The 25,699-nt window shown below is 38.8% G+C and overlaps 2 protein-coding genes across 3 annotated transcripts in view; one reads left to right on the top strand and one right to left on the bottom strand.

Annotated features, from left to right (window-relative positions):
• Window positions 1–22,745, bottom strand: part of trank1 (tetratricopeptide repeat and ankyrin repeat containing 1) — a 77,636-nt gene extending 54,891 nt beyond the window's left edge. The window contains exon 1 of one of the 2 annotated variants that reach the window (XM_002933422.5): window positions 22,668–22,745. The gene's annotated coding sequence lies outside the window, so the exon portion shown is untranslated. Of the gene's footprint in view, window positions 1–3,675; window positions 3,782–22,667 lie in introns of those variants that run through there. The other variant, XM_031903946.1, reaches the window with a different exon arrangement.
• A 56-nt stretch (window positions 22,746–22,801) lies between these two features.
• The window catches only part of mlh1 (mutL homolog 1), a 35,759-nt gene continuing 32,861 nt past the window's right edge, over window positions 22,802–25,699 (top strand). Inside the window, exons 1-2 of the mRNA XM_002933409.4 lie at window positions 22,802–23,044; window positions 24,169–24,259. Of these exons, the coding sequence (XP_002933455.3) occupies window positions 22,938–23,044; window positions 24,169–24,259 (198 nt within the window). The 5' untranslated portion in view covers window positions 22,802–22,937. The remainder of the gene's footprint in view (window positions 23,045–24,168; window positions 24,260–25,699) is intronic.

A 25,699-nucleotide genomic window follows, 5' to 3' on the forward strand; every position in this document is an offset into this window, starting at 1 on the left:
ATTATACTCCTATAAATATAGAAGGATTGTACTTAAAAAAAGTTGCGTTTCAGACTGATTTATTGAGAAATTCAACCCAAACCCCACTAGTCCCCCCCATCTGTTCCACTTCCTGCTGACTGAATTCCCTGGATGTGCAGGGGAGCTGGCAGCACACAGTACACTGCACTGTAAGATAGGAACCAATTAGCAGCTAGGCTGACCTGGTAGAAAACTGAACCTATCTTTGCTTGTGTGAGTGCAAGGCTGTGATTGGCTATCCCCCTCCTGCTGTGCTTCTGGCAGAGACCATTAGGACACGCCCTCCCTTCATTTGAAACACAGACAGAAACCTGAGAGGATCTAAATGGAGCGCCATTTTTGCAGACAGTATTTAATTTTAGCCCAAAGTGAAACAAGCACCATATATTATTTTTAATTGCCTACAGAATTAGGGTTTTTCTATTTATCCAATATGTCTCCTTTAAAGTGGACCTGTCACCCAGACATAAAAAGCTGTATAATCAAGGCCCTTTTCAAATTAAACATGTAACCCAAAGTCATTTTTTTATTAACACATCTATATACCCATTATAAAAGCATTTAAAAGTCCCAGCTGTCAATCATATATTGCCTGACCCGCCTCTATGCCTTAGGCATAGGGGTGGGGCAGACAGTTACTTTCACTTTAAATTCAGAACTTCTTAGATGTCACTGCACTCCTCACATTCCCCCTCCCTTCTTACCATCTAATTTTGTAACCAGAGCATGGACATGGGTATCCGGTCCCCCCATACTGGCACAGAAACAAGATTTTAGCAAGAGGCACAGCTTGCCTTAATAACAGTGCCACAAAATGGAGCCTGCCTGTTTTCTGCAATGGTGAATTCCAGTGGTGAAGGAAATAAGTTTCAAAAAATTTATATAGTGTAATTGAAGTTTATTTTGCTTGACAAACACAATAGAAAACAATCTGAAATTATTTCTTAGGGTGACAGGTCCGCTTTAAGGAAATGACTTTCTGTCATTTGTATAAATGCATGCCTAAACAGATGATTTGTAACCAAGCCATACCAATATCCTTTTCCCCATTTATGCTACATGCTGCCCTCACAGGAAGAGTAGTGCATTTCTTACACAAAGGGATTTGCAAACCTGAATAATACATATCTGGTAAATCTGAAAATCTATATAAATATTATATTTTTAATTGCTGATACATTGTGTCCCTACATGCCTGTGTAAATTGGTTCGAATCACTACTCAAAGTGGGACTTTGTTGTGCCATCTTCATTCCCGTATAGTGTGTGAAGCGAGCGGTTGCACACTCGCCCAGTATGGGTTACACTGTACAGCAGAGGCTGGCGGGAGTGGTAGTTCTTACTAACTTAGGTGGGGGGGGGGTGACATGTGCAGATCTGAGACATACCCTACATCATTAATACAGGAGACACGCATAATATCCCGGTGACTTTGATGGTGCACTGTAGAATATAAGTGCATCTCTGTAATAACAACATACACTAACAAGTGGGACTTGGCAGTACACACAGTAATTCTCCTTCCAATCCTACAAATATATGCTAGTTAATTGTTGTTCTGTACTCAACCTGCTCTTGTATTATTTCCCTCCTCGGTGGGTACTTTATATATTTTTTTTATGCTTAACTTAATTTGTTTTAATGATGCATTTGTTACTATGAAAAATAAAAATTCCACTGGAGAACCAAGCAAGTTCTGGGTGTTTATTATTTAGAGATGCATAGAACAACATGTTTCGGACCTTTTGGGTCCATCCTCTGGTGCATTTGTTACTATTCTGCAATAGCTACACTGCTATAGTTTTTTTTTTACTAGAGAGCTCTAAATAGTAGTTTTGTGATATGATTTTATGTGTATACGGAGTTCCATTGCTTGTCATAGTTACATTAGTAACTTAAGTTGGGTTGACAAAAGACCAAAGTCCATCAAGTGAACCCCCACACACCCATAAGCCTATCCTGGCCTATCTATACACTCACATACTGTGCATAAACTATATATATCAAAATCGACATATTGTAGATTTTAGTATCCCAGTAGCCTTGAATATTATGCTTGTTCAAGAAATCATTCAAACCACTCTTATAGCCATTAACAGAATCTGCCATCACAACATCACTAGGAAGGCCATTCCACAACCTCACTGCCCACACCTTGAAAAACCAACTACAGTACACTGCTTCAAATGAAAGTTCCTGATCGTTTTTATAAGATCACCTATCTGTCCACAATGTACTTGTAGAGTATTCATGTCCCCTCACAAGCCCCTTTTTTCGCCAGAGAAAACAATCTCAAACATGACAGTCTAACATCTTAGTTTAGATCTTCCATTCCTTTACCAGTTTAGCTGCACATCTCTGCACTCTCTCCAGCTCATTAAAATCCTTCTTAAGGGCTGAAGCCCAAAACTGCACTGCATACTCAATATGAGGCCTTACCTATTTTACCTATTTTGCCCTATATAAAGAGGCAAAATTATGCTTATCCGCAGGCTGACGTTCTATCAACGTTTTGGCCACCAATGCCCTAAGCCATGCCATGGTGCCTTGTCTCTGTTTTCTGTAAAGCAAAACTAGGGAACAAAGGTTTCGGTTTTATATTATGACACATACCTTGCCATAAAAATACCTGATATGCATAATTATTCTCTTTTTATTATGACAATTATTTAGTATTTTAATGCTTACCACTACGTAAAAGCATATTCAGTAGAACACAGATGGTGTTAAAAAATGTAGTGTTCTAGACTATAAGTTCTCACACAAAGGATTCTGCACCTATCCCATGAGAGTATTTTGTTAGGAAACAGTATAGTGTGCTGAGCTAAATTACTAGAAGCCATTGGAGTATCTTTTGTTTTAAGAAAGCTTTTACTATATATTCAAGTTATAAATTAATTTCTTATAATGTAATTGCAGAAAGTATAGAAGATCCTCAAACTAATAGTTGCACTGCTTCTAAAGCAGATTAAGAATGGGATAATAATTTGTGAGCCATATGTCACTGGGCAACACTGTAAACATATTAGCAATGCTAATAACAATCTTGTTTTAAAGGTAAGCTGCACTACTAAAGCTGTGAAAGTATCTTTCTTTAGGGCAAAGTACAGGTATGGAACCTATTATCCAGAATGCTCGTGATTTTCTGGATAAGGGGTCTCCCTTAATTTGGGTCTTCATACCTTAAGTATACTTAAAAAATCATTTCAACATTATTTAAACCCAACAGGATTGTTTTGCCTCCTATAAGGTTTAATTATATTGTATGTCTGTTTTATTATTACAGAGATAAAGAGATTCATTTTTAAAAATTATTATTCGCTTATGTCTATGGCAGATGGCCTTCCCATAATTCGGATTTTTCTGGATAACGGGTTTCTGGATAACGGATCCCATACCTGTACAAATGTTAAAGCAAATACCACATAGAAAAAAAATCAAGCAGCATAACATGATCTGCATATTAACACAAGAGGCACAAAGTATGTAAAAATCTAAATTGTCACAAAGCTAAACAACTAATGAGCCTGATACAGAAGCTACGACTGACTTAGTAGCAGATTATTTTAGCGCAAAACTGGTCAGTGTTCAAAATTAATTCACTAAATTCCCTTCCCCAGGCTTTTAAATAAAATCATGAATAATAAAACAGCACCTCTTTCATAAAGTGAAGACAGACACCGATCCAGCAGCAATAGCTAGCACCCTCTCCAGCTGTAGTGAATTCACTTAAACCATCCCCCTCCTAACACATCCGTGTTTTCTTTTAAGCCTTCCCTCTGTAACGTAAAACTGGGGAACTGAAGTTTCAGTTTCGTTTTCTCACACAAACCTAGCCATATTAGAAACTGATATTCATCCTTATTTTCTCTTTACAGTGACATTCTTCGTTGCATTTTCATGATAACCACAAGCATATTCAGTATAAAGATTGTGTTGAAAATTTCTGGGATTACAAGGTTTCTAGAGTGTTAACTCTCATACGCAGAGCTTTCTGAACCTACCATATGAGTGTTTGTTAGTACACATTAAGGGTATTGTGCTGGCTTAGCATAACAGAAGGCACGGAAGCATTTTTCATTTTAAGACTGCATAAATAAATAGAATTGCAGAATGCAGAGAAATACATTGCAACTCAACACAAATGTGATAATAGTAAGGCCATGGAATAAAGATTTGCTAATTTTAAGCAAATAAATTCTAAATCATAAGACGAATTATTCAGCTTTGTAAGTTCTGTTGGTACAGTACACAGGGCATTCTGACCACTGCTTTAGGTCAAAACACTGGCATGCAACAGGCTTACCATAGAGCTTCATGGAAAACTAGCTAGACAAAGTGAGCAATTCACAGTGTGATTTAACTTCCCACTTCCCAAGAGAAGTGTTTTGACCAATGTTGTTTTACATATGATGGCACCAGAAGTCTAAAGCTGTGTGTGTGTGCCATAACCCTTGCACAGTAGAAAATAAAAGTAAAGAAGTGTATATTCTGATTTGGAAAAGAAACAGCAAACAGCATCTATCCAAAGTGCACCAGGAGGCAACTAATAGTTGTACTGCTTTTGAAACAAAACAATAAGTTTGACAATGAGACAACATAATTTCAACTTTACTTAAAAGCTAGATTGTGATACAATGTGAAACTATATAACATAAATTAAAAATACATTAACAATACTAACAACAACTGATGAGTACTGTTTTTAGGGGTGCATGCCACATTGCCTTGTTTTCTGTGAAGTAAAACTAGGGAACAAAGGTTTTGGTTTTATATTATGACACATACCTTGCCATAAAAAACCTGATATGCATACTTATTCCCTTTTTATTATGACCTTATTTTTTAGTATTTTAATGTTTACCGCTACTTAAAAGAATATTCACTAAAACTCTGTTTTAACAGGAAGAGCAAATGTAATCCTTGGTTTCCAATAATTAACAACTCCTTTGCATGACCTGTCAAAACAAACTCTTTTTGCTTCTTGCAAAAATACTAAAATGAAATAAAAAGGGCATGCTCCAATTGCGCCAAAAACGTTTAACACACTTTATTTATAATCAATCACACTTAATGGATTGTGTGTTAATAAGACTAAATATCAAAGCTCTTAGGGCTCTGGTACACAGGGAGATTAGTCGCCCGCGGCAAAACTCCCTGTTCGCGGGCGACTAATCTCCCCGTGTACCAGAGCCCTTATAGTCCCAAATCCTTTCACACAATTCAGGCACTTTCTCAAGAAGATGAGCACTATTACACTTTAAGGGGCAGATTTATCAAAATTTTAGTCTAGAGTTGAATTCCTTAAAAACGCACCTACATTCTATTCATTCTTATAGGTTTTCTGGAAGCATATTTATCAATTAGCGAGTTCTAACTTTCACCCACTGATTAATATGCTTCTAAAAATTCCATAGAAATTAATAGAATGTCCTTAAAGGACACCACCTGTCACCAAGCCATAAAAGCTAAATAATTAAAGTCCTTTACAAATTAAACATGAAACCAAATATCTTTTTTTTTTTTTTTTTAATTAAATCATCCTTATCTGTTATAATGTATATAAAAATCTGAGCTGTCAATCATAAATTACCTGCCCAAGCTGGGGCATAGAGAGTAAGCTTTATCAGAGAGGTCTATGTAAATACAGCCATAAGCACTCACAGAAACGCTGCACTGACTTTTCTGAAAAAAGATTTCTTGAGTCTGTAATTCCTGTGCCAGAGACACGCAACTTTCTGCTCTCTCCTGCTCCCCCCTCTCTCAAGAATGCTAAGAACTCCCTCCCCCCCCTTAGGAATGTGGATCTGAGCCAATCAGCATAGTCTTACTAAGTGAGCATGTTCACTTGGTCTGGGTGTCTGTGTAGGAGTGAGGCATTATGGGAACTTTCTTTACACAGCTCAGCATTCTTTCTTCCTGTTTGGCTTCTGAACAGGTGAAATATGGGGAGACTTAAAGGAATAGTAACACCAAAAAATGAAAGTGTATAAAAATAATTACAATATAATGTACTGTTGCCCTGTGCTGGTACAACTGGTGTGTTTTCCTCAGAAAGACTATAGTTTATATAAACAAAGCTGCTGAGTAGCCATGGGGGCAGCCCCATTATATTCTACACAGCTTATCTGTTATCTGCTATGTAACCTGTGCCTTTTCTCCTTTTTCCAGGTTGAATGGCTGCCCCCGGGCTACAGAGCAGCTTATTTATATAAGCTATAGTACTGTTACTTTAGCAAATACACAACTTTACCTGTGCAGGGTAAGAGTACATTATATTTTAAATACTTTAATACACTTTCATTTTTGGCGTTACTGTTCCTTTAAGGGCACTATTGAGACAACTGAAGGTATGCCTGCAGCTTGAGATTAACTTTCCTTCTCCTTTAATAGCAAGTGTTCACAAAATGGTGCCCTTTTGCTGTGATTAAGAATTCCAATACTGAAGGGAACAAAATGCAAACTTTAAATAACTATAACTTATATAGCGTAAGTAAAGTTTATTTTGCTCAAATTACATGATAGAAAAGGATTTGGATTAGGGGTGAAAGGTCCCCTTTAAAAATGTTGCAACATTGTTAATTTTTTCTTGCCTTCCATTAGCTTTGAACTTTAAAATAATATCTTACGCTTGAAGGGACAGTTCGTTTTTCCCGACATACTAAAAACCACATTTACAGGTATATGACCCCTTTAGTATCATATGAAATCAACTTTTTTTTTACATCAACCTTCTTGTTACATAGACCATTTATTGCAGCCATTTGTCTATTGCAAATTAGCCTTTCTTATAGATACTACAGTGGTGATAAATGACCTGTACCTTTTTTGTGGGAAAGTGATATGCTGTTGGTGTCTTTAGATTTTCAGTCCCTGTCCACTTCGATTCCCTAGAACAGTGCTGTCCAACTTCTGTGGTGCCGAGAGCCAGAATTTCTTCAGCATACATAGTGGAGAGCCGTTAATGGAAGCCAGTTTTGACCACTCCCCTTTTTTTAAACCGCACCCACTTCAAACCACACCCATGTTATCAAAATGGTCGTAGCGCAGCAAAAACCCAAATGCTTGGTCCTCACTGCTGGGATATCAACCATCATTCATATGTGAAAGAATTATATTATGTCATATTAAGACACACACTTAAATCTATATGCCTCCTCCCCCCCTGTGGATAGCACAGCAACCCCCAGCACATAATTACACACCTTAGGGACCATTTAATGGCCATTTCCAGCTGCTAACAAACCCCTGCTAGGTTCACCTCCCACAGGCAGCGTATAGCACACAGACAGCATAGGGCAGGCAAAGTGCCTTTGTGTGCCATACGCTGCCTGCCCTACCCTACCTGTGTGTGCCATACACTATCTGCCCTAAGCTGCCTGTGTGTGTGCCATACTCTGCCTGCCCTATGCTGCCTGTGTGTGCCATACTCTGCCTGCTCTTAGCTGCCTGTGTGTGCAATGCTCTGTCTGCCCTATGCTGCCTGTGTGTGCCATACACACAGGCAGCATAGGGCAGGTAATACATACAGTGACACAATGCAGGCACTACTCCTACAGTCTGTCTGAGGTATAAACAGGTGAACAATGTGGGATTAGAGTCTGAGGTGTGAACAATGCAGGGGGTAAACAATGCAGACATTAAAAAATGTGAACAGTACAGGGGATTATATGTTTAAACAATACAGGGGGGTTACAGCCTGAATCTGAGGTGAAAACCATGCAGGGGGCCAGTTAATCTCAGTACTGATTTCATTTAAACCTTACACAAAGGTAAACCATTAAAGCAGCCAGACAGGTGGGGGGCCACACAGAGGGGGGTCGTGGGTCACCAGTTGGACAGCACTGCCCTAGAAGAAAGGGTGTGAAGTGGTGTGGTTCCTTTGTGTAACTTGTCGGTTGGTTTACGGACATTGATATACTTCATCACAAAATTACTGGATTACAAGTGGATGATTATAAATTATCCCAAACAAGAAAGGTATACAAGAGTCATTATCACATTACATGTGATACTAAGGGAGTCATAAATTTGGTCACCTGTAAATGTGGCATTCAGTATGTCATAACAACTAACCGTCCCTTTAAGCAAAGAATAGTATAACATGTTGATAGCAATTAAGAGAGCTACAAGAAAATGTATTATTAAATCGCCCAAGTAACCTAGTTGATTTATATTTCAAGTGAAAGATAAGTCAAAATAACATAAAACTAAACCCTCACAGTTGATCAGTGTTTTGTTTGCCAAGGCCAGTGATCCAGAAACTAGACAACATTTTCATTTGCAGGCTTCATTTCAATTTGTTTTTAATAATCTTTTAAATAAGCCATCAAGAGATATGACAAAAAAATCAGTGGAAATATACATCAAAACATATATGTCAGCAAAAGGTCCAATACAGCTGCATTTATAAGTAGATAAAAATGCAACAAGGTACCTGCTCAGTCAGAACACAAATAGTGTAAGACTGTTAAAAAAAAACAACTTTTTGTAAAACTGGAGAACAAAGGTTTCTGTTTTATTTTATGACACAAATTGATCTGTAAAATAAGTTGATAATACTGGATGATACTCCCACAAATCCACACATTTGTAGAATGAGCAATATGACACTATGTGCAGCTATTGTAGGAATGCAGTACAGCTCCACCAAATAAAGAGTGTGTTCAGAGACATAACTATAGGAAGTAGACCCTGTGACTGCTGGGCCCAAACTAGCAATCTGTGGATTTTGGCAAAGCCAGGGTGGCTGCTGTAAAATGTCACTATTTACAGCCATCACAATCCCAACTGAAATCTATGTACTACACAGATCAGACAGGTTTGAAAATGTTATGTTATGCATGAAGCACCAGCAGATGAGGAAGTGAAGATCAACGTTTATTTACCTTCTGCTGTTTACATTGTCCGGACTGTCAACCTGAGAAGACAGAATAGAAAGTGGCCTATATTGTTTATGGCTGCTTTTATTGGCAGTTTCTCTGTCTGCGGATAAACGCTTAAAAAATCTGATAGTTATGGCTGCCCCCGGAGACATTGCCTCAGCTTGGGTGCAGCTACACTATGCCAAATTGAGCACGAAACTGATCATGTATGCAGTGTTGCATAGAATTCTTAGTATGGCTGCACCCATGCCAACCCAGTGGCTCTGGTGCAGTCGCAACTATCAGATTTTTCAAGCACTATATCTAATCTGATATAACACTGCAATAACTTTAAGTTGAAACTACTGAATGTGTAACACTTACAACTAACATAAACGCTTTTCTTTATGTAAATGCAGGCGTGCAAGTGAAAGCGATTTTGCACACAGAGGTTGTCAAACAACCTAATCTTTTTATATGGAACCTAACAAACCAAGGACGAACGATAACAGAATGGTAGCCAGTAAGAGAGAATGCATGTACCGGTTCAGCAGTGAAGCGCTCTTACACCTTAGCGCTGGGTCTGCCTGTCTGACTGGAAACATGAACGCGTCTAACCTGCTGCCGCCCCGCCCGTGTAGTTCAGTATCAGGGGGAGGGATTCAAGCGTCTCCACGAACTGGATAGGAATGTTTGCTTCTCAACATAATTGCACAGTTTCAGTGCCAAACCTATCATTCCTCTGAATTTTACATTGAATGGAAATTAATCTTAGCAGTAATCCCTCAGACTGGGACGTGCGTAGCTACGCACTAACAATCAGTTTCATTTCTTAGGAAATGAAACGGCAACAAATCCTGATATGCGATTACAACACTGTAAACACACGGTGTGCCACTCAAGTATTACCTCTTTGTTCTTTGCACAGGAGGCGAGACACTTACCTCAACATCATCTCCCGAAAACCGGGAATTCCGCTCTATCCCCACCCACTTGTGCTTCCTTTAAAACCTCCCTTATTAGTTCTGTATTGTGTGATGAAAAATTGGGGTACTGGAGCTTCAGGTTTAATTTTCAGGAGGCGTGAGAGATAAGCAACAAAAAATTATAAAATACTGAATCAGTTCGCTCATCCACAGTTCACAATAAATAAGCATAATGTACAGAATGTGAGGTGACAAGTGTTTGTGGGAATCTATGACCTGCAAACAACATTTGTTCCAGGGATAGGATTGCTACCTAGCAACAGCAAATGGGTTTGGCAGCAGCTGGAAAAATGTATTTACCACTACAGCCACGTTTCTGCATTCACCTTCTGAGGTGCTTGTGCCTTTAATATGTGGGAGTAAGCACAGGTCTGCTCAGTGCTAATTGGACAGTGTAGAGCAGGAAGCGGAGCTGAATGGGGAAGTTAGATGTTTTACCATGAGTCTGTTGACTGACAAACCTAATAATAAGGGAATGTTCTTGAAAAGAAGAGAGATTTAAAAGAAATTTAAAGTTCAAGTTGGAATTGTTTTATAGATGGACCAAGTTATAAAAAATAAAAGTTGATGGAAACTTGATATATCTTCTCAAGATACAAATAACAGATGAGGATATAGTCTCTAGAAATAGATAAATATAGCATTTAACTACTCAAATCATAACATTCACTATAAAATTAAGAAAAGCAGATTGAAGGAAGACAAATTAGGTACTGAGAATGATGAACGTTGCATCCTTTCTAGTTCTCCTTGGGTTTGGATTGATAATCCAAATCTTTCCTAGAATTTTGGGTTTAAGCCAAGAGGGACAAGAAAAAGATTTCACTAGGTAACCACAACTACTAGGAATTCTAGCAGGAACTGCATATGTAATTTAAGGATGGGGCAAGGGTAGACACTGTTGCTAGGTGGCAATCCTATCCCTAGAACAAATGATGTTTGCAGGTCATTTATTCCTGCAAACACCTCTTTGTTCTATGGGAGAGTAGCCCACACCTAGTAGTTGCTTTTATGAATGTCTCTTTATGTTATGGTGTTTAAAAAGGTTTTGGAAAAAAACCATGAGACTATGTTCATTATGCTAGGAAAGTAGAGATGTATTGGAGCACAGATGTATTTCAACCACACTGCAGAAATATGTTTTTTGTGACCCTTTCAAGAATAACGCCATACATAGCCAAGGGTCTGAAACGTGTATAAGAGAGAGTTCTATATAACTTACTGATATAATAAAACCATTACAGAATGATAAGTTTGCAAAGAGGAAATGCAAGAACTAAGTTAAATATTAAGGTAAGAGCAACTGGATATATTTGGCACACTTATATCCTTAGCTAGAGAAAGGAAAAGAGAAAAGCAGAAATATCTAACTCTTTTAAGGATAGGATAATTTCAGTAGAAATTACTACTAGGGCCTGAAGGCATTCATTTATAAATCTAAGGAAAATGATACGGCTTTCCTCCTGCCCATGTGCAGTACTGGGGCTAGATATTGGGGCAAGTACAGTTGAACAGAAAATCTGGCAGCCATGAGCTCTATTAAATGTATGTGGTATTGTTCTGCATTGGAAACCAGAATCCTTTTACTGTTCCAGTGTTGTGAAACTAATAGAAAGTGTCCTCTATGTTTATCTATATTGCCTATTGGCCAGCATGAAGAATAGTTATCTATTTATCCTTTTATTCTAAGTGCAAGTATACATCGTCACATAACAGGTCCAAGTTTTAGCAGGTATTTTCTAATAAAGCATTCAAAATAATAAATGGTGTGCAGGATAGGGCAATTATTGGGGCAGGGTAGAATAGATTTTTTACTTAAAATTTTTTAGTGTTACTTTTCCTTTAAGTCAGCCAGTGGAGCTGTGGCGATACCTTCTTAGGCTGGTCACATGGTTGAAGGTTTGGCCAATAAAAAGAGCTGCTCTCTAGAGAAAGCTATAGGAGATGTTCAAGGCAAAAAAAAATTTTCTTGGTCCACATTAACTAACAGCAGCGGCAGACCAATAGCATTGACAGCTTTGAACTGGTTGGTTGAAAGGAATTAAGCCAACATATTTGTTATAAGGCCTGATTACCCAAAATGGTGAATGGAGGTGGCAGTGGAGTAAGTAGATGTTACTGGCAAATGCATATTAGGGCCACAGACATTGGTAAGTTAACATATTTTAAAATTGATCATTGTACTGGGCCCTGTACACTCATGGACTCCCTTGCAACCACAGGGCCTGCTTCCCCTGTATTTATGCCCCTGAGAGGTGAGTAAAAGTAAGGAACAATTCATTTCTGCGTATCAGTAATACAAGTATGCAAGTGTAATTTACAAGTGCTCTTGAGATAAAATGTGTATGAATGAGTGTGCACATTACACTCTCTGTTTTTTATGAAATTTGGGAGGGAAACTGATGTGGAAAGTCATGGAGTCTGTAACAGATAAAGAAACTGCATCATTCCTGAACGCTGAGGTTAAAAATAATCTAACTTCCCGGTTCACCTACTACCCCTCCTGCTCTATACTGTCCAATCAGCACTGAGCAGACCTGTGTAGTAAAGGCAGAAGAATGTCAGAAGGGGAACCCAGGAACGTGGCAGTGGTAAAATATTTTTTTCCAGCGTACATTTGGGAGGCTACCACCAAACCCATTAGCTATTGCTAGGTTGCAATTTTCCATAGAACAAATGAGTGCTTCAGTTCAGTGAAAACCCCACAACAATGGTTACTTATAAGCCTGAGGCTGAAAGGCACTCACAATCTTACCCATGATGAAATGAGAAAGAAAGGTAGAATACATGGAGTATCAAGTTTTTATGCACCATCAGTGATTCTAGGGACTTACTTTAGACCCTGGGTCAGCACTCTTTTTCTTCCAAAAATGTCTCTACATACTGATGCACCTCTTCCAAAAATGCACCCTTCCATGGTACTGCTCTTCCAGTGCCCCAGCATCCCCTCATCAGTACCCCAGAGTACAAAGAGCACATGCAAAGATACTGACACTCAAAAGATAGCCTAATTAGTTTCAAATTGATAAATTCCAGAAGGCAACTTTGAAAGTTTGGATCATTACTGCTAAAGGGCTGCAGAACCTCTCTGTCAGAAAAGTAATTCATAAGTATGTCAATGGAAACTAACAACCAGATATGGGTTAGGGCAGTAGCTTTCCAAACTTTAGGCACAGCCCCTCTTGATTGGTAGCCAAACCCTCCTATCTGCTCCCCTGCAACTCTATATTCCCACATTTTGTGTTGCTCTCATGAACAGTCCACTTTGTAACAAAGATGGGGGAAGTGATCACTAACACACTTGACTAGGCAAAGCACACTTAAGTAGAGATGGGTAAAACAATTTGGAAACTTGGAGTTTAGTCAAACACAGGATGTGACTGGCAGGTGCTTTATTAAAATCAGCAGTGAGGTAGCAGCCGCAGTCACAATAGTAGCAGCTGTAGCCACAATAGGGGTTATCATGGGGGAAAGGAGGCCCAATGTTGTCACAACATCTTTCTTTTTGCCTGTACTGCTTTATGTATACATGTGTGGTAAAGGGGAATGTGGGTCAAGTTTACACATTATCAAAAGAGGCCAAAACTAGGAAAAAAATCAAGTAAATTTAAATTTAAATAAAGTATACTAAATCCTGTAAACTCAGCCCTCTAGTGGCCAAAAGAGGGAAAAATGCAATATTGAAAATTTAAAACCAATCAGTGAAGAGTAGCCTTTAACCCACTACTACAAACACCCCATTCAATTAACTCCATCAGGTACATAGTCAGTTAGATAAAAGTTAAAAAATACATAGCACAGGGTTACATAGTAAAAGTATTCATACTGCCAAATAAATAATATTTTTTCACACAAAGCAAGTAACATCGAAGGTAAAATTCAAACCTAAAGGAATACGTGTGTGTAAATAAAAAATCTAATATACTTTTTTGCAAAAAACAATATGTGGGATGCACAATGCGCTCCCTGAAAGATAGAGTGAGAGAACATATAAACCAAATTTGCAATACTAAGGGGCACATTTTCTAATCCACGAACGTCTGAAAAGCGCCCGAATGCGTTTTTTTCGTAATGATCGGTATTTTGTGACTTTTTCGCGAATTGTCGCAAATTTTTCGAGCGCTCAATACGAAAAAGTCGCGACAATTCGCGAAAGTCGTAATGGCTATGCAAAAGTCGCGACAATTCACGAAAGTCATAATGGCTATGAAAAAGTCGCGATAATTCACGAAAGTCATAATGGCTTTGCAAAAGTCGCGACAATTCACTAAAGTCATAATGGTTATGCAAAAGTCGCGACAATTCACGAAAGTCATAATGGCCATGAAAAAGTCGCGACAATTCACGAAAGTCATAATGGCCATGAAAAAGTCGCGACAATTCGCGCAAGTCATAACGGCTACGAAAAAGTAGCAAAATGTTCGTTTCCAATCCGATTTTTTCCCATTCAGGATTCGGATTCGTGGATTAGTAAATCAGCCCCTAAGTATGCATTTAACAGCAATGTCACTAGACATTTTGAAGAGTGCAATAATAGTGATAAAAAGTTATTTTCAGTACAAGCGATAGAACAGGTGAAAACTGGTAGGAGAGGAGGGGATACCCCTACCCTTCTCCATAAGTGAGAAGTATATTGGATTTTTTATTTACACACACATATTCCTTTAGGTTTGAATTTTACCTTTGATGTTACTTGTTTTGTGTGAAAAAATATTATTTATTTGGCAGTATGAATACTTTTACTATGTAACCCTGTGCTATGTATTTTTTAACTTTTATCCAACTGACTATGTACCTGATGGAGTTAATTGAATGGGGTGTTTGTAGTAGTGGAGGTTGAAGGCTACTCTACATTGACTGGTTTTAAATTTAGGTGGGTGTATGCCTTACCATGTATATATAGATGTGTAAACAAACTTTGATGTGCCTATGATTAAGCGCTAGATTAGCATGAAACGCTGTATACATGTGGTATGACTTTTTAATGGTTTATAATAAAGACTTGTATTTTTAATTTTTGATTTTGTTGCAGACTTAATTTTTCAATATTGCATTTTTCCCTCTTTTGGCCACTAGAGGGCTGAGTCTGCAGGATTTAGTATGTTTTATTTAAATTTACTTTTAATTTTTTTCCCTAGTTTGGCCTCTTTTGATGTTTAATTATTGACCAATTGTCACTCTTGGATTTTCTAATTTTTTGGCTTATTATACTACTTATTCGTTTCAATATATCTAATTTATGTTATATACATTTTTTCAGATATGTTTTTGTATATTTTTTCATACATGTAGCAATAAATGTGGTTACTTTATGCACTATGCAGAATTTCACTGCTGATCAGCAAAAACATTTTCTAAATAAGATTGACTGGGATATCTTATAATAGTAATTTGAAACTTGCGCCCTAAATTTGGGGAGGGCCTGTGAGCCGATTAAATAGGAAGTGCAGGACAGATGAAACGCATTGAAAGTGACTCAGTAGAACACATAGCAATTTCGCGCCAAAAGTAGCGCTTACGTAGGTGGTCCTAGCCGCTTGAAATGGTGCCACAGGGGAGGACACGATGTTGGAGAAGGACGTGGTCGTTCGTACTGAGATTGCTGTGGGAGAAGGATATTCTTACGCGACACGCCTGGGGCTGGCTGCACCTTGGCGCCGATGTGGGAGAAGGATATTCTTACGCGACACGCCTGGGGCTGGCTGCACCTTGGCACCGATGTTCTATGGTGAGCATGTTGATTTTTTTTATTATAAGAATCTTCTGAACTCTAGCTCTGCCTCCCCAAACGCATTGCCTGGGGCCATTAGTGCACCCAGGCACTAAACCTATGTGGTGAGTCTCCTTTTAAAAACTCCACGACCCCTCTACATTTGATGTTTAAGAAATGCAAGTCTTTTGAGCTGGCTTTTTGTATTATCCTCCCTATGTGTTTTGCCTGGGGCCATTGATGCACCCAGCATTTGATTTATACGGTGAGCGTTTTCCTATTATGTGATTTTTCACTAAGCAACTGTCTAGTTGATATATATGGTGCCAGTTGCCTCCCTAAAACGTACTGCCTGGGACTTTTTGAGTACCCAGGCATAGGAATTGATTGGTGAGTGCGCAGTATATCAGCTCCTCTGTATGAATACATACTATTGCATTTTGGAATTGAAGGATTTTCCCCCTCCATGTGCAAAAGGTCAGGGGCTTGATAGCACCCAGACGCCATATCTATTTGTTGAGGGTTCTATTAACTCTTTGAGAATGTATCTATGTGCTTTAAAATTTCTATTTGTTAAATACCAGTTTGCCCATTAATATAAACTAGATATACTTCTCCTTGTTTAAAACTGGAGCTGTGTGTTTACGAATTGTTTAGCTCAGTCTCAGCTTTTGGAGATATGATGTTGTTTCTGTCCTTTGCTAAATTACTGATGAAATGCATATAAGACATCTGTGGACTTAAATATCTCTCTACCTTCATATCCTTATTCTATTTATATATTAAAAAAAAAAAAAAATAGCAAACTTTTACTTTATTTCACTTTATTATTTTCTTTGATATTCTTTTTATAATTTTTGTTTAAAATGGAAGAATTCTATGATAATAATATAACTAAGTAAGGCCAGTCAGGTATTTGGTACCAACTTGGGTATATCACAAGATATTCATAAAAAACTATGAACGTATGTTGACTAAAGAATTATATACTTGGTGGGACATAGCTTCAACGGAGAAGTATGTAGAGACTCAAATGATCCCCCAGGGGTTAAGAATAAAGAAATTTCCATCATTTACTGATAGTGATGAGGTGTTTATTACAAGTTGGAACAGAATACTTTCTGACTGCTCCTTTAAGCTAATGGAATTGATGATAGAATTTAAAAGTAAAACACATGAACAATTGAAAGTTGAATTAAAAAGAGTGGAAAGAGAAATTGACACATTTAGAGAATCTGCACATTTTGAAGAGGTTTTTGACACTGTTAAGAAAAGAGTTAAAAAGGTAGAAATAGAGGTTATGGAAAATGAAAAGCGAAAATTTGTATATAATTGGGCACAAGAGAGAAGAGAAAGTAAAAAGAATCAGAGATATACCCATAGATCTATTTTAAAAAAATACCAGTACTCCTAAGAAAGTGAGCTTTTCTAGTATGGATTGTGATGAACTCTCGGAAGGCTCCTTTGCTGGCTCTTCTCCTGTTTCTTCACAGGTCAACAGAATGGAAAAGGCCCAAGAAGTTTTTTTAGGAGAACAAGATGGCAGCAAATCAACAACCGGACAATGGACTCGCAAAAAGACCAACAGAAATTTATGGAAAGCAAGACAGGCTCAAGAAACTCCAATGGAACAAAGAGAAAGAGAACGGGAGCGATACATACTGCGTAGAAGGCCACAGAAAAAGTTTTGAATTTATCTTCTAAAACATTTACGTTATCACATTTACAGGTGTTAAGTAATGGTCTCTCCTTCTCTCCTAGCAGGAATTTTGATATATTTGAGACAGTATTAAATGTTTATTGCAAAAAATACTTTTTAAGCACAATTTTTGTAAGAGAGGAATAATAATTGCTCTCTGCCTCGAACAGTGAGTAATATTAAACAATCTGATTGCATAGATCCTACTAGGTTTAAAAACAGAAGTACTTTCTATCCTATTCATTTTAGAGGGCCACTAATAGAGGCCTTGCGAGGCAACTTCGGCGATTTCCCAAAATCGTGCCGCCGCGTGTGCCATCCCACCGGCAACTTACATTGTCGCCGGTGGGATGGCAGGTGATGGCAACTCCGGGAGATTAGTCGCCCGCGAACAGGGAGTTTTGTCGCGGGCGACTAATCTCCCCGTGTGCCAGAGCCCTTAAAGAATTGCAAGAGGATGATTCAATTGTTATTAAACATGCGGATAAAGGTGGGATGGTAGTGATATTAGATGTGGAAGTATATAGATTAGAAGCTTTGAGACAATTAAAAGATAGAACAACTTAGTGTTAAAATCTGACCCCACTAAGATATTTATGAGCAAATTGACCATCTTAATTGAAGAGGCATATGGGAGGGGCCTGATTACTAGTTTGGAGAAAGATTTCCTTGTTCCTAAATATCCTGCAATTGCAACCTTTTATCACCTTTCAAAGGTACATAAAGAACAGAGGCCCCCTATTGGCAGACCCATTATTTCGGGTATCGGCTCACTTAATGAGCATCTCTCTGATGGGTTGATGCACATCTTCAACCTTTGGGTTTGCGACTTAACAGTTATGTGCGAGATACCAAACGTCTGGAATAAATTGAGTCAGGTGACCTGGAAAAATGGGTATGGATGGGTCACATTGGATGTTCTCATTATGTTCTTCTACTCCACATAAGGAAGGAATGGTGGCAGTCGACTATCACTTAAAAAATATAGTCAATATTCCAAAGATTTGAAACTATTTATTTTACAAGCTATAGAATATCTATTGGAACATAATTATTTTATATTTGATTCACAGTTTTATCTGCAGAGATGTGGGACCGCTTTGGGTGCGAAATTCGCTCACTCCTTCGCCAACCTATGTGGGTTGGTAGGAGGAGTCCCACCTCTCTGCAGATTTGAATAAACATTTAATCTTCTATATGTTATACTGACGATCTGCTCTGTATTTGGCCGGGCGGAATTGAGAAATTTCGTGATTTTGTTAAATTGATTAATGTTAATATTTTGAATTTACAATTTACGCATAAGTTCTCATTTTAAGAAATTGAATATTTGGATTTGAAGTTGATTGCTACCAATAATTGTATTCAGACTACTGTTTATGGTATTCAGACTACTGTTTACCATGCAGTGGCAATACACTTTTACATGCCATCCAAAAAACCTGATCAGAGGCATACCAGTGGGACAGTTCCTAAGACTGAGAAGGAACTGCTCCACTGATATGGAATATGATACATTTGCAGAGGATTTGAAAGATCACTTTAGAGAAAGGGGGTATAGTGAAATGGATGTAGAACATGCACATAGGAGAACAAGTAAAACCCATAATCACTATTGAATCCTATCCCTATAAGACAGGACAAGGTTTGGGAAAACAAAATATTTTTTATTACAAGATACAGTAGGCAATACAATAAAATAGTACAGATAGTTAAGATTTTTGCCAATATTATATGCTGACCGTGATTTTTTTTGAAACTTTGGGACAAGGCATTAATAATATAGCAAGAAGGGCGATAGATTATCTCCTAGTTTCTTTAATAAAAGTGGAGCTAAAATTTTAGCCAAAGGTTGCTTTAAGTGTGGTAAAAAACATTATATGACATGTGAACATCTTGAAGTTTCAAAAGAGTTTCAATCCTCAATCACTAATAAAAGTTATAAAATAAGTAGCTTTATTAATTGTAATAGTACAGCAATAATATACCTGGTGACTTGCCAAAAATGCAAAAAACAATATGTGGAATGCACAATGCGCTCCCTGAAAGATAGAGTAAGAGAACATATAAACCAAATTTGCGATACTAAGGGGCTGATTTACTAACCCACGAATCCGACCCGAATTGGAAAAGTTCCGACTTGAAAACGAACATTTTGCGACTTTTTCGTATTTGTTGCGATTTTTTCGGGTTTTTTACGAATTTTTCGTTACCAATACGATTTTTGCGTAAAAACGCGAGTTTTTCGTAGCCATTACGAAAGTTGCGTAAAAAGTTGCGCTTTTTGCGTAGCGTTAAAACTTACGCGAAAAGTTGTGCCTTTTTCGTAGCGTTAAAACTTAAATGGTGCAAAGTTTCGCGTAAGTTTTAACGCTACGAAAAAAGCGCAACTTTTTGCGCAAGTTTTAACGCTACGAAAAATCGCCAGATTTTACGCAACTTTCGTAATGGCTACGAAAAACTCGCGTTTTTACGCAAAAATCGTATTGGTAACGAAAAATTCGTAAAGAAGCCGAAAAAATCGCAAAAAATACGAAAAAATCACAAAATACCGATCATTACGAAAAAAACGCAATCGGACTCATTTCGACCCATTCGTGGGTTAGTAAATGTGCCCCTAAGTATGCATTTAAGAGCAATTTCACTAGACATTTTGCAGAGTGCAATAATAGTGATAAAAAGTTCTTTTCAGTTCCAGCGATGGAACAGGTGAAAACTGGTAGGAGAGGAGGGGATACCCCTACCCTTCTCCGTAAGCGAGAAGTATATTGGATTTTTTATTTACACACACGTATTCCTTTAGGTTTGAATTTTACCTTTGATGTTACTTGCTTTGTGTGAAAAAATATTATTTATTTGGCAGTATGAATACTTTTACAATGTAACCCTGTGCTATGTATTTTTTTTAATTTTATCCAACTGACTATGTTCTTGATGGAGTTAAGGTGGCCATACACGCACCGATATTATCGTACGAAACCTCGTTTCGTACGATAATCGGTGCGTGTATGGCATGTCGGCGAGTCGACCGATATCGCAGGAAGCTGCCGATATCGGACGACTCGCCGATCGGACAAGTTTGAAATTTTTGATCGGGCGCCATAGAAGGCGCCTGACCAAAATTCTCCCTTCAGAGCTGAATCGGCAGAAGGAGGTAGAAATCCTATTGTTTCTACCTCCTTACCTGCCGATTCAGCCCTGAATGGTGTGTGGCGGATCTTACGATGTTTCGTGCGACCGATGGTCGTACGAAACATCGTCAGATCGCCACGTGTATGGCCACCTTTAATTGAATGGGGTGTTTGTAGTAGTGGGGGGTGAAGGCTACTCTACACTGATTGGTTTTAAATTTAGGTGGGTGTATGCCTTACCATGTATATATAGATGTGTAAACAAACTTTAATGTGCCTATGATTAAGTGCTAGATTAGCATGAAACGCGTTAGGGCTCTGGCAGACGGGGAGATTAGTCGCCCGCGACAAATCTCCCTGTTCGCGGGCGACTAATCTCCTCGAGTTGCCATCCCACCGGCGAAAATGTAAGTCGCCGGTGGGGTGGCACGCACTGCGCAGGCGATTTCGGCAAATCGCCGAAGTTGCCTCGCGAGGCATTTTCTGCGATTTGCCGAAATCGCACCGCCACGTGTGCCATCCCACCGGCGACTTACATTTTCGCCGGTGGGTTGGCAACAGATGGCAACTCGGGGAGATTAGTCACCTGCAAACAGGGAGATTTGTTGCGGGCGACTAATCTCCCCGTGTCCCAGAGCCCTTAGGCTGCATACATGGGGTATGACTTTTTAATGGTTTATAATAAAGACTTGTATTTTTTATTTTGTTGTGGACTTAATTTTTCAATATTTCAAGTTTACACGTGCATTAAACATGAAGGCTTGTTGGCAAGGAAATCCACACCACAGGAAGCAATCTAAAATGTTCCATCCACAGTTCAGGAGCATCAACATGGATTTTGAATGACATACTGGCACAGCCAGTTACTCCACTTAATTCCTCACAACTCTGCCTGTTTACTTTTTTTTTGGGGGGGGGGGGTCCCTGATTTGAGACAGTCCCCTAAAATCAGGGCCATTAAGAGGAGTATACAAACTAAATTGACTAAGTAAAGGTGGTCTTGGCCAAATCTAATCATCTGGCAGGGTTGCACACCGAGTGGATCTGAGTCAGATTTGGCCTCCAACATGAGCCAAATCAGGTCGATGTGGGGATCAAGGCCAACTATCAGATCCTCCATTGGGCCTACATAAACCCATCGGACAAGGACCATATTAACATGCAGATGTGCTCCTTGTCAGATGGGTTTATCAAACCGGCCAGATTCATATCTGGATAATTTTTAGCTATCAGGCAGGCTTGTCGGTGAGCCACAGTTTAAAGGGGCTGAACTTCAGCCTGACCAGCTTAAATTGCAGTTCAGCTGACACAGGATTGGTGACAGGTAACAAGGAGTAGAGGGGGCCAATGGTGAGCTACTCAAATACTCAATTGTGGTAACCAGCAAGACTGTGCTGTGTATCACCTTCCCTTTTGTTTCAAATAGCTGCTCTTTGTTACAGCACAGTGACCCATCAGCTATTCAGAATATTGCTTCCTAAAAAAGTAATTCCCTAGGTTGCAGTGCAAATTTGACACTATGGGTGAGATCTAGATTACAGAAGCAGTATCAAACATTTTATCAGAGGGTGACGCCAAAAATGGTATTGATAGGTAACTGGATGCCTCCTGCCTACACCTGGGTCTGCCCCTTAACATAGCAAAGGTAACAAAGACACTGTAGAAACATAATAATGGAATATCCCGCCATATAACATTTTCAGATTCATAATCAGGGCCGCCATCACAAATCACGAGGCCTCTCACAACAAAATTTTCTGGGGCCCGTCAACAAAATTTTCCTATCCCATCCCCCAATGGCCCCTCCCCCAGTGACCTCTCCCATCAGTACAAAGGACACACAGACATTGGTAGCCAAGGGTTACATTTTGCATTGGTGCCAGGGCACAGACTCCCAGTGTCCCCATATTATGGGCCACTCACCACTGCAGCATCCTCAAGCTCCCCAGCAGCATCCTCCCCAACATCCTTCAGCTCCCCCCAGCATCCTCCCCAACATCCTCCAGCTCCCCCTAGCATCCTTCAGCTCCCCTCAGCGTCCTCCCCACCATCATCTAGGTCCCCTCATTGTCCTCCAAAACATCCTCCAGCTCCCCATAGCATACTTCAGCTCCCCCTAGCATCCTCAGCGCCCTCACCAACATCTTCCAGCTCCCCCAGTGTCCTCCCCAACATCATCTAGCTCCCCTCATCGTCCTCCCCAACATGCTTCAACTCCCCCCAGCGTCCTCCCCACCCCATCCGCTCGCCTGCCTACTTCGTCCGACTGCGTTCCCTTGTCTCTTCTTGGTTCCCCCGTCTTTTCGCGGCAGCTTCGCTTTTATTAGGTTGCGCCCCGTGCGTGCTGACGTCACGCATACGCACGGGGCGCAACCAATAAAATTACCCGCTGCCCACCAATGAACTAAGTGCCTGGAACTCTTTAATGGGGGTCTGAACTTAAAAACTGTATGACGGGCGGGCTCCCTTTAAAGCCACGATCGCCTGGCCCCGGGACAGCTGCCCCCTCTGTGCCCCACTGTTCATAATGGCGGGGGTTATTAGGCGTCTGGAAGAGACAGTGGTTAATCGTATAGCTGCTGGGGAGGTTATCCAGAGGCCGGCCAATGCAATCAAGGAAATGATTGAAAACTGGTAATGAGAGTACCCGGTATCGCGATGCTAATATGTGTGTCAGGTTCACGGGCAGGGAGGTAAACTATGCTGTGAGTGTTGGGAAAGTACGTTTGAACGGTCCAGGAGTGCAGAATTACAATTCTAGACCTGTGTTGTAGCTCTATAAAAGCTTGAAAGCTGAAGACTGCTCTTTCCTTAAAATCAGCCTTCTAGGGTACTGTGTTACCGAACATCCCGCCGCCCCTGACAATTTCTATCGTTCTTTATTTTCACCAGGATGAATCTCCAAAATAATGAATGTTGTTTATGAAAGTTGTATCTTGTTGAACTTTGTACTGTGAGCTGAGAATCTTAGGGAGCAGTCAGCAGCACTGATCAACTACAAACTACTGAATTATTATTATTAACATTTATTTATAAAGCGGCAACATATTCCGCAGCGCTGTACAATAAGTGGGTTTCATACATTGCATTCAATAACCGATACAAGAGGTAAAGAGAGCCCTGCCCAAAAGAGCTTACAATCTACAAGACTGAATTATTTTAGGGCCCCCTAAACTATGGGAATAATCCCCTTTTTAAAAGCATAATGCCCTGCATGTCATTGAATTAGATATAGGGCCTCCAATATCGCATTTGGCACCCCTCAGTAATTTTTATTTTTTGGGGTTCTGGGCCAAAGATTGACGCATATTCAAGGTGAGGCTTTACCAGGGTTCTATGGAGAGGTGAAAAATTGTATCACCTACTGGTTAAAAAATGTTCCCAGTAGAACAGGTAATAATACAAAGAAGAATGCTTTGTGTGTGATGTGAACTACTGCAGCATTAATCCATGCTGTTATTTTCAAAATATTTTTTGATTTGGTATTTCCAAATCCCCCTTATCTGGAAGCAAGGATCCTTTCTGGCAGTGAAATAATAAATTGACCAGATATGATAATGTCAGACATTTAAAGTATTAGTCTAGGATCTGTTAATGTATTTTTTCTTTTCTACTAGGATGGTGGGGCTGCTTTGCAACAACCCCTGATAAAAGAGAATATTTATATTGGAATACTTGTTAATTGCCCATAAGGGCAGAAAGTGATGTTAAAGCAATTCTACAGTTTGTGAAAAGTATTGTTCTTTTGTTTTGCACAGTTTAGATGCCAAATCGACCTCCATCCAGGTGACAGTGAAGGATGGAGGCATGAAACTTATCCAGATTCAGGACAACGGAACTGGGATTAGGGTTTGTTAAATTTGATCTTGCTGATCTGTTATCTAAAGTATTGTTGTAGAATTAAAATGGTAGTTCACCTTCAAATTAACTTTTAGTATGTTGATATAATGAGATAATTTGCAATTGGTTTAAATTTTAAATTTTTGTGTTTTTTTAGTTATTTAGGTGTTTGTTCAGCAGCTCTCCAGCTTGGAATTTCAGTGGCTATCTGGTTGCTAGGGTCTTCTTAATCTTAGGCAGTGGTTTACATGAGCGATTAAAATATCAATTGGAAAGGAACTGCATAGAAAAAAAGTAATACAAAATAATAATAACACTGTAAGCTCACAGAGCAATAGTTTTTGGCTGTTGTGGTCAGTGACCCCATTTGACAGCTGGAATAATGTAGAAGTTGAAGGCAAATTAATTTGAAAACTATAAAAAAAAATGAAGACAAATTGCAAGGTTGTTAGAAATAGGATATGCTATAACATACTAAAAGTTAACTTTAAGGTGAACCACCCCTTTAAGGACTTACCGCATCTTAATAAGTAAAAAGAAACTTGCTGATTAAACGTAGGTATATATATATATATATATATATATATACACACACACACTGTTTTGAAACACAAGAGCACTCTTTTACAGTTATTGTTTGTAAGGATATTTTTGGTGCAATCTAATGCTAATATTAAAAACAATAAGATTATATGCAACTGAAATGTTATTTTTTTCTTGAACACCAGAGAAAAATATTTATAATAATATTGTAGCAATTCTTGCACTATTCGTAGCCAGTGCAGGTGTAGAATGCCTTTTCCAGAAACCTGTTATCCAGAAAACTCTGATTTAGTGAAAAACCATCTCTCATAGAGTGCATTTTAAACAAATCATTCACATTTTTAAAAATGATTTCCTCTTTCTCTAAGCTGTATGCTGGGTAGTTTAATTAATATTTAACAGATTTAAAGGGGTTGTTCACCTCTAAGTTAACTTTAAGTATGATATAGAGAGTAATATTCTAAGACAATTTGGAATTGGTTTTCATTTTTTATTATTTGTAGTTTTTTAGTTTTCACTTTTTGTTCAGCAGCTTTGCAGTTTGGAGTTTCAGCAGCTATCTGGTTGCTAGGGTTCAAATTACCTTAGCTCCCAGGGAGCAGTTTGAAGAAGTGGATGGTTAATGAATTGGAGAGGACCTGAATAGAAAAACCAAGTTATAAAATAACAATAAAAATAGAACTGTAGCCTCAAAGAACAATATTGTTTTGGCTGCTGGGGTCAATTATCCTCTTTTAAATGCTGCAAAGAGATATAAGAGAAAGGCAAATAGATCAAAATCTATAAAAAATAAATAATGAAGACCAGTTGAAAAGTTGTTTAGAATAAGCAATTCTAAAACAAAAAAAAACACCCCTTTAATGTATGGTGATCTCTTATTAGGGTTGGAGTCAGCCATATCTCTCA

The sequence above is a fragment of the Xenopus tropicalis genome, chromosome 6 (genome assembly GCF_000004195.4).
Source record: "Xenopus tropicalis strain Nigerian chromosome 6, UCB_Xtro_10.0, whole genome shotgun sequence".
Lineage (NCBI taxonomy): Eukaryota > Metazoa > Chordata > Amphibia > Anura > Pipidae > Xenopus > Xenopus tropicalis.